This window comes from Dendropsophus ebraccatus, unplaced genomic scaffold (genome assembly GCF_027789765.1).
Source record: "Dendropsophus ebraccatus isolate aDenEbr1 unplaced genomic scaffold, aDenEbr1.pat pat_scaffold_931_ctg1, whole genome shotgun sequence".
NCBI lineage: Eukaryota > Metazoa > Chordata > Amphibia > Anura > Hylidae > Dendropsophus > Dendropsophus ebraccatus.
In genome coordinates this window covers 1-15,441 of record NW_027210531.1, presented here as the reverse complement: position 1 = coordinate 15,441, position 15,441 = coordinate 1, and the positions used below count along the sequence as shown (strand labels likewise).

General features: G+C 50.0%; 1 protein-coding gene across 1 annotated transcript; it reads left to right on the top strand.

Annotated features, from left to right (window-relative positions):
* Positions 1–4,669: 4,669 nt before the first annotated feature.
* On the top strand, positions 4,670–6,420 carry LOC138781134 (tigger transposable element-derived protein 1-like). The gene is made up of 2 exons (XM_069956763.1): positions 4,670–5,090; positions 5,138–6,420. The coding sequence occupies exons 1-2, from the start codon at positions 4,670–4,672 to the stop codon at positions 6,418–6,420; spliced, it is 1,704 nt and encodes a 567-aa protein (XP_069812864.1).
* Positions 6,421–15,441: the final 9,021 nt, after the last annotated feature.

Below are 15,441 nucleotides of genomic sequence, written 5' to 3'. Positions count from 1 at the left end.
CAGTGTTATCAGTAATTAATAATTATATTAATTACCTGTTCTGCGATTCTTCCATTTCTGTTTCTGATGGGAATGTTCGTCTAATTGCGTGTTTCTTCTTTTCGTCGTCCACCTAAAGTAGAATAAAAATCATAGGTGTGATAATATGTTCCTAGAATGGAGATCTTAATATGTAGGTAATACTCTAAGGACACTGCTCATATGACCCTGCTCTCTTGTGTCTCTACCTTTACCCAAGACTGGACACCCTATATCCCCCTGCCCCCACCCCAGACTGGTCATTCTCTATTCCCCTGCCCTCACCCTAGACCGGTCACCTTATATGCCTTTGATCCTGCCTCAGAGTGGCCACTCTTTATTCTCTTACCCCCATCCCAGACTGGTCTCCCTCTAGCCCCCTGTCTCCACCTTAGAAGGGTCACCCTGTATCCTCCTGCCCCCAACAAAAACTGGTCAACCTGTATCCCCCTGCCACCACCCTAGACTTGTCACCGTGAGTCACCTTGCCTCCACTGGTCACCCTGTATCCTTCTGCCCCAAACCCAAACTGGTCACCCTGTATCCTCGTTCCCACACCCTAGACCCGTCACTGTGTCTCATGGCCCACACCACAGACTGGTCACCCTGTAATCCTGTACCGCCAACCCCAGATTGGTTTCCCTGTATTCCCCTGCCCCCATTCCAGACTGGCCACCCTGTATCCCCCGGCCCCCACCCAAAACTGATCACCCTGTACGCCCCTAATGTCAATATTAACATATTAAGTGTCCATGGAAGATATAGGTCAAGAAAAAAAATATATACATGGCCCAAAAACATATCACCACACCTATGCTCCTGCCCCCGACTAGTCAACCTGTATCCCCCTGCAATCACCCAAGACTGGTCATTCTATATTCCCCTGCCCAAATTCTAGACTTGTTTCCCTAAATTCCTTTGCCTTCACCCAAGACTGGTCACCCTGTATCCTCCTACCCCACACCTGTACGGATCACTCTGTATCCCCCTGCCCGCACCAAAAACTGCTCACCCTATATTCCTTTGACCCAATCCCAGACTGGTCTGCTTCTATCCCCCTACCCCAGCCCAGACTGGTCACCCTGTGTCTCATGGCCCACGCCACAGACTGGTCACCCTGTAATCCTGTGCCCCCACCCCCAGATTGGTTTCCCTGTATCCTACTGCTCCCACTCCAGACTGGTCACCCTATATCCCCCGGCCCCCACCTGAGACTGGTCACCATGTATCCCCCTAATGTCAGTGTTAACATATTAAGTGTCCATGGAAGATATAGGTCAATAAAAAACATATATCTACATGGCCCAGGTACATATTATCACACCTATGCAGGTCTAGACCAAGAGTCTAGCCTGATAGTTATCAGTAATTAATAAATATATTAATTACCTTCCTGCGATTCTTCCATTCTTGCTTCTGATGGGAATGTTAGTCTCTGTGCGTGCTTCTTCTTCTCGTCGTCCACCTAAAGTAGAAAAATATTCACAGGTGTGATAATATGTTCCTAGAATGGAGATCTTAATATGTAGGTAATACTCTAAGGACACTGCTCATATGACCCTGCTCTCTTGTGTCCCTACCCTTACCCAAGACTGGTCACCGTATATCCCACTGCCCCATCTCAGACTGGTCATTCTCTATTTCCTTGCCCTCACCCTAGACCAGTCACCCTATGTCCCCTTGACATTGCCCCAGACTGGCCACTCTGTATCCTCCTGCCCCATGCCAGAATGGCCTCCCTCTATCTCACTGTGTACACCCTAGATTGGTCACCTTGTATCTCTATGTACCCCCCCCAGACAGGTCACCCTGTATGATTCTGCCTCCACTGCAGATTAGTTACCCTATTTTCCTCGGCAACCACCCCAGACTGGTCATTCTGTATCCCCCTGCCCCCACCCTAGATTTGTCACCCTATATCCTGAGCTCTCTGATGAGTGCGCTGCCGGGGATAGGACGGGACACCCCCGACAGCCGCACATCAGCCAGGGACAGACCAGGAGGCGAGAGGCTCGACAGGGGAGTAGATGGAAGGTGAGTTGTGTTTTTTTTTTCTTTTGTTATCTTTTATGCACAGGGGGGAGAGGAGGGGGGCCATATATAATGAGGGAAGAGGGGGCCAGATATAAGAGGGAAAGAGGGAAGAGTGAGCCAGCAATAAGGGGGAAGAGGGGGCCAGCTATAATGAGGGAAGAGGGAGCCAGCTATAATGAGGGAAGAGGGGGCCAGCTATAAGGAGAGGGGGGGAGAATAGGGAGGCAACCTATAAGGGAGGGGGGAGAGGGGGCCATCGATGGGGGAGAGGGGGCCATCTATAAGCGGGGGGAGGTGGGTCATCTAAAAGGGAGGGGGCCATCTATAAGTGAGGGGGGGGAGGGGCCACCTATAAGGGAGGGGGGGGAGGGGGCCATCTATAAGTGGGATGAGGGGGGTCATCTAAAAGGGCGGGGGGCCATCGATAAGGGAAGGGGGGGGGCCATCGATAAGGGAGGGGGCCATAAACAAGGGAGGGGGCCATCAATAAGGGAGGGGGAAGGGGGCCATCGATAAGGGAGGGGGGAGGGGCCATTGATAAGTGGGGGGGAGGGGGCAATCGATAAGGGAGGGAGGGGGCCATCGATAAGGGAGGGGGTCCATTGATAAGGGAGGGAGGGAGGGGGCCATCGATAAGGGGGGGGCGTCGATAAGGGGGGGGGAAGGGGCCATTGATAAGGGAGGGGGAAGGGGGCAATCAATAAGCGAGGGGCCATCAAAAAGGGAGGGGGGGCCATCGATAAGGGAGGGGGAGGGGGGCCATCGATAAGGGAGTGGGGCCATCGATAAGGGAGGGGGGCCAACGATAAGGGAGGGGGTCATCGATAAGGGAGGGGGGAGGGGGGCCATCGATAAGGGAGGGGGCCATCGATAAGGGAGGGGGAGGGGGCCATCAACAAGGGAGGGGGCCATCGATAAGGGAGGGGGGCCAACGATATGGGAGGGGGGAAAGGGGGGCCAACGATAAGGGAGGGGGGCCATCGATAAGGGAGGGGGGAGGGGGCCATCGATAAGGGAGGGGGAAGGGGGCCATTGATAAGGGAGGGGGGAGGGGCCATCGATAAGGGGGGGGAGGGGGCCATCGATAAGGGAGGGGGGAGGGGCCATCGATAAGGGAGGGGGGGGGGAGGGGGCCATCGATAAGGGAGGGGGGAGGGGGGCATCGATAAGGGAGGGGGGTAAGGGGCAATTGATAAGGGAGGGGCCATCGATAAGGGAGGGGCCATCGATAAGGGAGGGGGAAGGGCCATCGATAAGGGAGGGGGGCATCCTATAATGGGGTATAGGTAAGGGGGGAGAGGGCCATCTATAAGGGGACTACCTCGGGGGAGAGGGGGCCCATAAGGGGACAACATAGGGGGAGAGGGGGCCTATAAGGAGGCTACATAGAAGGGGGACATATACTATAGGGGGATCACATCGTGTCAGCCTACACACTAAATGGTGGCATAAAGGGGCCAATACAGATGTGCAGTTTGTATAGAGATGAGGATGGTCCCGGAGTAAGGAGCCTAATATGTTTGCCTGGCAGATTCTGTGGAGTTGTGGCTCGGAGAAGTTCTCATAATGGCAGATGGAGAAGAAAAATGCAAACGACTCTGATCAGAGAAGATGTCCCTTGTAAGTTACTTGATGTAACTACACTGTAATGTATATAGTGTATAGAACCTGTGTAGAGCTAGGGCTACCTCTATATGACTGTATGAGGTGATAGTGATCTTTGTACAGTGGATTATTCAGTAGCAGCGGCGGTGTTAGTCAGTATGTGGTGGTAATATTTGTTACTTTTATCTGGAGTTTTATTGGTCTCGGTATACTGGATTTGGTCAGTACAATATGGTGGAGATGGTAGTGGTTGGGGTGTGGCGGTAAAATTTTCTTCCTATATACTGGTATTACTGGTAATATTGGTCTCAGTGTACAGGATTTGGTCAGTAACAGTATGGCAGTAATATGTATGGTGATAATATTTTCTCTTCATATATATATATATATATATATATATATATATATATATATATATATATACATACATACACCAAAGCATCACATAGTCGTGAAAGGAATGGGGGGAAGGCAAGGTGAGCTCTTGCACCAGGGCATAGGAGACATTAGCTATCCCCCTGCCTGTATCCCTCTGCACCCACCCTCGACTGGTCACCCTGTGTCCCACCGTCCATAACTTAGACTGGTCACTTTGTAATCTCGTACCCCCACCTCAGACTTGTCACCCTGTATCCTCCTGTCCCCACTGCAGACTGGTCACTCTGTACCCCCCTGCCCCCACTGCAGACTGGTCACCCTGTACCCCCCTGCCCCCACCCGAGACTGGACACCCTATATCCCCCTAATGTCAGTGTTAACATATTAAGTGTCCATGGAAGATATAGGTCAATAAAAAACATACAGGTGGTCCTCGAGTTACGACGGTCTCGAGTTACGACGTTTCGTGGTTACGACGCTTTGTTCCGACGCCTTGTTCCGACCTACGCGGTTCCGTCGTAAGTCGAGTACGTGCAGTGGCGGAAGAATACAGTACAGTACTGTACTATACTATACAGTGACAGGTTCCAGACTGAGAAAAACGAGTCTCCTGGCTGCTATAACGCCCTGCATTATGGCTCCCAAACCTAAGCCAGACTCTGCTGATGCCAGTGCATCAAAGAAAAGGAAGGCTATCACCATGGAGGTGAAATTAGATATCATAAAGAGATATGATAAGGGGGAAACAGCGACAGACATTGGTCGGTCATTAGGACTTAGTCGTTCGACTGTCGCTACGATTATCAAGGATAAAGATCGTATTCTTGAACATGTGAAAGGATCTGCTCCTATGAAAGCCACAGTGATAACAAAGCAGCGCAGTGGGCTTATCATTGAGATGGAAAGATTGCTGGTGCTGTGGTTGGAAGACCAAAACCAACGCCGTATCCCTGTGAGCCTTATGGTCATTCAGGAGAAGGCTCGGCGATTGTTTGAGGCGCTGAAAAGAGAAAGGGGAGAAGAAAGTGAAAGTGAGGAGTTTGTGGCGAGTAGAGGTTGGTTTATGAGGTTAAGGAGTGTGCCAATTTCCATAACATTAAAGTGCAAGGTGAAGCTGCTAGTGGTGATGACAAAGCCGCAAGAGAGTTTCCTAAAGCACTGGCTCAGATAATTGCGGAGGGGGATTACTGTGCCCAACAAGTGTTTAATGTGGATGAGACAGGCTTGTTCTGGAAACGCTTGCCTAACCGCACGTACATCTCCAAGGAGGAGAAGTCAGCACCAGGTCATAAAGTCAGCAAGGAGAGACTGACTTTGCTTCTTGGAGGCAATGCTGCTGGTGACTACAAACTGAAGCCCATGCTGGTGTATCAGGCTGAGAATCCCAGGGCACTCAAGGGCATTTCTAAGGCTCAACTACCAGTCATCTGGAAGTCTAACAGGAAGGCATGGGTGACACTTGCAGTGTTTGAGGACTGGTTCAACAACTATTTTGTGGGAAGCGTGGAGCGCTACTGTACCTCCAAGGATATCCCCTTTAAGGTGTTGCTCCTTCTGGACAATGCCCCTGGACACCCTGCTGATGTGGATGACTTTCACCCTAATGTCAAGGTGGTTTACCTTCCACCTAATACCACTGCTCTAATACAGCCTATGGACCAAGGAGTCATTGCTACATTCAAGGCCTACTACCTCCGAAGGGTCATTGGCAATGCTTTACAAGCAACTGAAAAAAATAAGGACTTAACTCTAAAGGACTTTTGGAAAAAATACAACATCCTTGATGCTGTGCAGAACATTGCTGATTCCTGGGATGAGGTGAAGCAGACCAGTATGAATGGTGTGTGGAAAAAACTGTGTCCCCAGTTTGTGACTGATGTCACAGAGGTTCAAGAGTCAGTGACTAGTGTCATACAGAACGTTGTTGCTATGAGTAAGACAATGAATCTGGAGGTGGAGGAGGAGGATGTCACAGAGCTACTGGCATCTCATGGAGAGGAGTTATCTGCTGAGGACCTTATACAGCTGGAGAAGCAAATCATAGAGGAAGAGGAAGACATGCCAACCCCAGAACCCAAGAGATTCACAAGGCAGGGCTTGGCAAGAGGGTTTGCCCTGATTAAAGAAGGGTTGTCTAAGTTTGAGGCTGAGGATCCCAACATGGAGAGGTACAGTAGTGTTGCCAGAGGAGTCATGGATTCCCTTAGATGTTACAAGGAGATCTTAGAGGAGAAGAAGATGGTCTCCTTCCAGACTAACCTGCAGCAGTACTTCAAGACGGCTGAGAGGCCTGCAACAGATCCTGTACCTGTACCCTCTACCTCAGCTGCCCCTCTTGACTTACCTGCCCCAGTATCTCCTGCACCTTCTGCAGCTTCCTCCTAATAAGCCTCTTCTCTTTAGAATTTTTTTTTCTTACTGTACAGTACTGTACACTGTTTATTACTGTTAAAGTACTTACAGTACTGTTCTCTTTGTTACAGTACAGTACGTATGTACTGTTTTTTCATTACAGTACTGTACACTCTTTAATACTGTTTATCATTATTAAACATACTGCACAACATTTTACTGTACCTATGTGTTTATTGATACTTATGTAAGGTACTGTGTTAGCATACAGTAGGTGTTAGGATAGGCTAAGTGTTTACAGCACAGTACTGTTATTATGGTACAGTACTGTATGAATGTATGATCCGACTTACGTCGAAATTCGGTTTACGACGCCGCGCAAGAACGGATCAACGTCGTAAGTCGAGGACCACCTGTATATCTACATGGCCCAGGTACATATTATCACACCTATGCAGGTCTAGACCAAAAGTCTAGCCTGATAGTTATCAGTAATTAATAATTATATTAATTACCTGTTCTGCGATTCTTCCATTTCTGCTTCTGATCGGAATGTTCGTCTCCTTGCGTGTTTATTCTTTTCGTCGTCCACCTAAAGTAGAATAAAAATCATAGGTGTGATAATATGTTCCTAGAATGGAGATCTTAATATGTAGGTAATACTCTAAGGACACTGCTCATATGACCCTGCTCTCTTGTGTCTCTACCTTTACCCAAGACTGGACACCCTATATCCTCCTGCCCCCAACAAAAACTGGTCAACCTGTATCCCCCTGCCACCACCCTAGACTTGTCACCGTGAGTCACCTTGCCTCCACTGGTCACCCTGTATCCTTCTGCCCCAAACCCAAACTGGTCACGCTGTATCCTCGTGCCTTCACCCTAGACTGGTCACCCTGTATCCTCCAGCCCCCCCCCCCCCGCCGCAGTGGTCACTCTGCATCGCCTTTCCGCCACCCCTGACTGGTAACCCTGTATATCTCTAGCCTCAACTAAGACGGGTCATCCTGTATGCTCCTGCCCTCACCCTAGATAAGACACCCTGTATCCTCCTGCCCCCACCCTGGACTAATCACCCAATATCCCTTAACCCAACCCCAGACTGATCTGCTTCTATCCCCCTACCGAAGCCCAGACTTGTCACCTTGTATCCCAGTGCCCACACCCTAGACCGGTCACCCTGTAATCCTGTACCGCCACCCCCAGATTGGTTTCCCTGTATCCCCCTGCCCCCATTCCAGACTGGCCACCCTGTATCCCCCTGCCCCCACCCAAAACTGGTCACCCTGTACGCTCTTTATGTCAATGTTAACATATTAAGTGTCCATGGAAGATATAGGTCAAGAAAGAAAATGTATCTACATGGCCCAAAAACATATCACCACACCTATGCTCCTGCCCCCACCCCCCGACTAGTCAACCTATATCCCCCTGCAATCACCCAAGACTGGTCATTCTATATTCCCCTGCCCCAATTCTAGACTTGTTTCCCTAAATTCCTTTGCCTTCACCCAAGACTGGTCACCCTGTATCCTCCTACCCCACACCTGTACGGATCACCCTGTATCCCCCTGCCCGCACCAAAAACTGCTCACCCTATATTCCTTTGACCCAACCCCAGACTGGTCTGCTTCTATCCGCCTACCCCAGCCCAGACTGGTCACCCTGTGTCTCATGGCCCACACCACAGACTGGTCACCCTGTAATCCTGTGCCCCCACCCCCAGATTGGTTTCCCTGTATCCTACTGCTCCCACTCCAGACTGGTCACCCTATATCCCCCGGCCCCCACCTGAGACTGGTCACCATGTATCCCCCTAATATCAGTGTTAACATATTAAGTGTCCATGGTAGATATAGGTCAATAAATAACATATATCTACATGGCCCAGGAACATATCACACCTATGCAGGTCTAGACCAAGAGTGTAGCCTGATAGTTATCAGTAATTAATAAATATATTAATTACCTTCCTGCGATTCTTCCATTGATCCTGATGGGAATGTTCGTCTCTGTGCGTGCTTCTTCTTCTCGCCGTCCACCTAAAGTAGAAAAATATTCACAGGTGTGATAATATGTTCCTAGAATGGAGATCTTAATATGTAGGTAATACTCTAAGGACACTGCTCATATGACCCTGCTCTCTTGTGTCCCTACCCTTACCCAAGACTGGTCACCGTATATCCCACTGCCCCATCTCAGACTGGTCATTCTCTATTTCCCTGCCCTCACCCTAGACCAGTCACCCTATGTCCCCTTGACATTGCCCCAGACTGGTCATTCTGTATCCCCCCTGCCCCCACCCTAGATTTGTCACCCTATATCCTGAGCTCTCTGATGAGTGTGCTGCCGGGGATAGGACGGGACACCCCCGGCAGCCGCACATCAGCCAGGGACAGACCAGGAGGTGAGAGGCGAGACAGGGGAGTAGATGGAAGGTGAGTTGTGTTTTTTTTTCTTTTGTTATCTATTATGCACAGGGGGGAGAGGAGGGGGACCATATATAATGAGGGAAGAGGGGGCCAGATATAAGAGAGAAAGAGGGAAGAGTGAGCCAGAAATAAGGGGGAAGAGGGGGCCAGCTATAATGAGGGAAGAGGGAGCCAGCTATAATGAGGGAAGAGGGGGCCAGCTATAAGGAGAGGGGGGGAGAATAGGGAGGCAACCTATAAGGGAGGGGGGAGAGGGGGCCATCGATGGGGGAGAGGGGGCCATCTATAAGCGGGGGGAGGTGGGTCATCTAAAAGGGAGGGGGCCATCTATAAGTGAGGGGGGGAGGGGGCCACCTATAAGGGAGGGGGGGGGCCATCTATAAGCGGGATGAGGGGGGTCATCTAAAAGGGCGGGGGGCCATCGATAAGGGAGGGGGGCCATCGATAAGGGAGAGGGAGGGGGCCATAAACAAGGGAGGGGGCTATCGATAAGGGGGAGGAAGGGGGCCATCGATAAGGGAGGGGGGAGGGGCCATCAATAAGGGGGGGGAGGGGGCAATCGATAAGGGAGGGAGGGGGCCATCGATAAGGGAGGGAGGGGGCCATCGATAAGGGAGGGAGAAGGCCATCGATAAGGGGGGGGCCATCGATAAGGGAGGGGGAAGGGGCCATTGATAAGGGAGGGGGAAGGGGGCAATCAATAAGCGAGGGGCCATCAATAAGGGAGGGGGGCCATCGATAAGGGAGGGGGAGGGGGGCCATCGATAAGGGAGTGGGGCCATCGATAAGGGAGGGGAGGGGGGCCAACGATAAGGGAGGGAGTCATCGATAAGGAAGGGGGGAGGGGGGGCCATCGATAAGGGAGGGGGGCCATCGATAAGGGAGGGGGAGGGGGCCATAAACAAGGGAGGGGGCCATCGACAAGGGAGGGGGGGAGGGGGCCATCGACAAGGGAGGGGGGGAGGGGGGTCAACGATAAGGGAGGGGGGGAGGGGGGCCAACGATAAGGGAGAGGGGGCCATCGATAAGGAAGGGGGAAGGGGGCCATTGATAAGGGAGGGGGGAGGGGCCATCGATAAGGGGGGGAGGGGGCCATCGATAAGGGAGGGGGGAAGGGGGCCATCGATAAGGGGGGGCATCGATAAGGGAGGGGGGTAAGGGGCCATTGATAAGGGAGGGGGCAATCGATAAGGGAGGGGCCATCAATAAGGAAGGGGGAGGGGCCATCGATTAGGGAGGGGGGAGGGGGCCATCTATAATGGGGTATAAGTAAGGGGGGAGAGGGGGACTACATAGGGGAGAGGGGGCCATAAGGGGACAACATAGGGGGAGAGGGGGCCTATAAGGAGGCTACATAGAAGGGGACATATACTATAGGGGGATCACATCGTGTCAGCCTACACACTAAATGGTGGCATAAAGGGGCCAATACAGATGTGCAGTTTGTATAGAGATGAGGATGGTCCAGGAGTAAGGAGCCTAATATGTTTGCCTGGCAGATTCTGTGGAGTTGTGGCTCGGAGAAGTTCTCATAATGGCAGATGGAGAAGAAAATGCAAACGACTCTGATCAGAGAAGATGTCCCTTGTAAGTTACTTGATGTAACTACACTGTAATGTATATAGTGTATAGCTAGGGCTACCTCTATATGACTGTATGAGGTGATAGTGATCTTTGTACAGTGGAGTATTCAGTAGCAGCGGCGGTGTTAGTCAGTATGTGGTGGTAATATTTGTTACTTTTATCTGGTATTGTGTTTTATTGGTCTCGGTATACTGGATTTGGTCAGTAACAATATGGTAGAGATGGTAGTGGTTGGGGTGTGGGCGGTAAAATTTTCTTCCTATATACTGGTATTACTGGTAATATTGGTCTCAGTGTACAGGATTGGTCAGTAACAGTATGGCAGTAATATGTATGGTGATAATATTTTCTCTACATACATACACCAAAAGCATCACTTAGTCGTGAAAGGAATGGGGGGGGGGCCAAGGTGACCTCTTGCAGTAGGGCATAGGAGACATTAGCTATCCCCCTGCCTGTATCCCTCTGCACCCACCCTCGGACTGGTCACCCTGTGTTCCCAACGTCCATAACTTAGACTGGTCACTTTTGTAATCTCGTACCCCCACCTCAGACTTGTCACCCTGTATCCTCCTTTCCCCACTGCAGACTGGTCACCCTGTACCCCCTGCCCCCACTGCAGACTGGTCACCCTGTACCCCCCTGCCCCCACTGCAGACTGGTCACCCTGTACCCCCCTGCCCCCACCCGAGACTAGACACCCTATATCCCCCTAATGTCAGTGTTAACATATTAAGTGTCCCTGGAAGATATAGGTCAATAAAAAACATCTATCTACATGGCCCAGGTACATATTATCACACCTATGCAGGTCTAGACCAAGAGTCTAGCCTGATAGTTATCAGTAATTAATAATTATATTAATTACCTGTTCTGCGATTCTTCCATTTCTGCTTCTGATCGGAATGTTCGTCTCCTTTGCATGTTTATTCTTTTCGTCGTCCACCTAAAGTAGAATAAAAATCATAGGTGGTGATAATATGTTCCTAGAATGGAGATCTTAATATGTAGGTAATACTCTAAGGACACTGCTCATATGACCCTGCTCTCTTGTTGTCTCTACCTTTACCCAAGACTGGACACCCTATATCCCCCTGCCCCCCACCCCAGACTGGTCATTCTCTATTCCCCTGCCCTCACCCTAGACGCGGTCACCTTATATGCCTTTGACCCTGCATCAGAGTGGCCACTCTTTATCCTCTTACCCCCATCCCAGACTGGTCTCCCTCTAGCCCCCTGGTCTCCACCTTAGAAGGGTCACCCTGTATCCTCCTGCCCCCAACAAAAACTGGTCAACCTGTATCCCCCTGCCACCACCCTAGACTTGTCACCGTGAGTCACCTTGCCTCCACTGGTCACCCTGTATCCTTCTGCCCCAAACCCAAAATGGTCACCCTGTATCCTCGTGCCTTCACCCTAGACTGGTCACCCTGTATCCTCCCGCCCCAACAACACCCGCAGTGGTCACTCTTCATCGCCTTTCCGCCACCCCTGACTGGTAACCCTGTATATCTCTAGCCTCAACTAGACGGGTCATCCTGTATGCTCCTGCCCTCACCCTAGATAAGTCACCCTGTATCCTCCTGCCCAACACACCCTGGACTAGTCACCCAATATCCCTTTGACCCAACCCCCAGACTGGTCTGCTTCTATCCCCCTACCGAAGCTCAGACTTGGTCACCTTGTATCCCCAGTGACCACATCCCTAGACCCATCACTGTGTCTCATGGCCCACACCACAGACTGGTCACCCTGTAATCCTGTACCGCCCCCCCCACATTGGTGTCCCTGTATTCCCCTGCCCCATTCCAGACTGGCCACCCTGTATCCCCCTGCCCCCACCCAAAACTGGTTCACCCTGTACGCCCCTAATGTCAATGTTAACATATTAAGTGTCCATGGAAGATATAGGTCAAGAAAAAAATATATCTACATGGCCCAAAAACATATCACCACACTATGCTCCTGCCCCCACCCCCGACTAGTCAACCTGTATTCCCCTGCAATCACCCAAGACTGGTCATTCTATTTTCCCCTGCCCAAATTCTAGACTGTTTCCCTAAATTCCTTGCCTTCACCCAAGACTGGTCACCTGTATCCTCCTACCCCCACACCTGTACGGATCACCCTGTATCCCCTGCCAGCACCAAAAACTGCTCACCCAATATCCCTTTGACCCAACCCCAGACTGGTCTGCTTCTATCCCCCTACCGAAGCCCAGACTTGTCACCTTGTATCCCAGTGCCCACACTCTAGACCGTCACTGTGTCTCATGGCCCACACCACAGACTGGTCACCCGTAATCCTGTACCGCCACCCCCAAATTGGGTTTCCCTGTATTCCCTGCCCCCATTCCAGACTGGCCACCCTGTATCCCCCTGCCCCCACCCAAAACTGGTCACCCTGTACGCCCCTAATGTCAATGTTAACATATTAAAGTCTATTGAGATATAGGTCAAGAAAAAAAATATATTTAGATGGCCCCAAAAACATATCACCACACCTATGCTCCTGCCCCACCCCGACTAGTCAACCTATATCCCCTTGCAATCACCCAAGACTGGTCATTCTATATTCCCCTGCCCCAATTCTAGACTTGTTTCCCTAAATTCCTTTTGCCTTCACCCAAGACTGGTCACCCTGTATCCTCCTACCCCACACCTGTACGGATCACCCTGTATCCCCCTGCTCCGCACCAAAAACTGCTCACCCTATATTCCTTTGACCCCAACCCCAGACTGGTCTGCTTCTATCCCCCTACCCCAGCCCAGACTGGTCACCTGTGTCTCATGGCCCACACCACAGGACGGGTCACCCTGTAATCCTGTGCCCCCACCCCCAGATCGGTTTCCCCTGTATCCTACTGCTCCCACTCCAGACTGGTCACCCCTATATCCCCCGGCCCCCACCTGAGACTGGTCACCATGTATCCCCCTAATGTCAGTGTTAACATATTAAGTGTCCATGGTAGATATAGGTCAATAAATAACATATATCTCATGGCCCAGGAACATATCACACCTATGCAGGTCTAGACCAAGAGTCTAGCCTGATAGTTATCAGTAATTAATAAATATATTAATTACCTTCCTGCGATTCTTCCATTGATCCTGATGGGAATGTTCGTCTCCGTGCATGTCTCTTTTTCTTATCGTTCCCCCTACAGTAGAAAAAAAAATCACAAATTAGTAACTATTATAGAAAGTATTGAAAAAAAACTATTACTATAGTAAGTATAGTAACTTACAACTTTAGCGGTTTGCAGAAGCATAAACTGGCGCCCCAAAAATCCACAATAACCTTTGGAACGATACCTACCTGCACCTTCCTTGATAGCTGCTTTCCTACCTAGTTGGCTGCCTGGTTGCAACTAAACCGCTTGCCTGTCTAGCAGTTATATATGTCATCACAGCTTTGATGACATCACAGAACACCTTTCTAGGTTGCTAGCTGTAAACAACTTCTACTCTACTCTGACATAGTAATTGAGACAAGAAAATGCTTTGGAAAAAGTTTGTTAGAAATGCATAGCCTCCTAATAAAGAAAAGGATCAAAACAAATGTTTTTTTTTAAGAGTACACAAAAAATGTGGTTGACCAATTTACTTCTATTTGAAATCTCAAGTCTGTCAGTACTTATCAGCTGCTGTATGTCCTGCAGGACATGGTGTATCTTTCCAGTCTGACAGTGCTCTCTGCTGCCACCTCTGTCCATGTCAGGAATTGTGCAGAGCAGGAGAGCTATTCTATGGGAATTTGCTACTGCTCTGGACAGTTCCTCACATGCACAAAGGTGGCAGGAGAAATCGCTGTCTCAGACTGGAAAGAATATACCAATTCCTGCAGGACATGCAGCAGCTGATAGGTACTGGACGATTTGAGATTTTTTTTTAATGGAAGTAACTTACAAAAACACCAAACAGTACATTTTTCTTTAACCCCCATCCCCCATCGCCTTACTCAACTCACCCCCACCCTAACTCCCAAAAAAACAGCAATTCCACTACATCCAATACTTGTGGAGGAATTATAAAGAGAAGAGTAAGTAAAACCAACTGTAAGTAGGTGAGCACAGGGCCATAGTCTGACATCAGCGAACGAGGAGGAACCTGTTCTCATTGTTCACTTAACTATATTTCACGTGGATTTCTTGTTACATTGTGCACCAGGACCAATGTAAAAATTGAAATAAAATCCACAATCTACCTCATGGAGACTAATGGTGAGGCGTTGTGCGGGCTGGATATAGCCAGGATGACTAGAGCTTTCGCATATAGAGTGACACTACAGAGATGATGATGCTGCTGCCATCTGTGTGGATGAGGCCTCGTATTCCCGTCATCACCTCCTCCTTATTAGCCGCTCCACTGTACACTCCCGGCTGTGCAAAATACGGGGTGCCCCCACCCGAGACTGGTCACCCTGTATCCCCCTAATGTCAGTGTTAACCATATAAAGTGTTTCATGGAAGATATTTCCCCCTGCTCCCACCCAAGACTGGTAACCCTATATCCTTTGACCCAACACCAGACAGGTCTGCTTCTATCCCCTTACCCAAGCCCAGACTGGTCACCTTGTATCCCAGTGCCCCCACCCTAAACTGGTCACCCTGTGTCTCACGACTTACACCACAGACTGGTCACCATGTAATCCTGTGCCCCCACCCCCAGATTGGTTTCCCTGCATCCTCCTGCCTCCCAACTGCAGACTGGTCACCCTGTAGCCCCCGGCCCCCACTGAGACCTGTAAACCTGTTATCCCCCTCTGTCCAGTGTTAACATATTAAGTGTCCATGGAAAATAGGTGAAGAAAAAAATATATACATGCCAGGAACATATTTTCACACCTATGCAGGTCTAGACCAAGAGTCTAGCCTGAAGTTATCAGTAATTAATAAAGATATAATTACCCTTCCTGCGATTCTTCCATTTGCTTATGATGGGATGTTGTATCCGTGCGTGCTTTCTCTTCTCGTCGTCCACCTAAAGTAGAAAAGATTCACCGCGGTGTGATAATATGTCCTAGAATGGAGATCTTA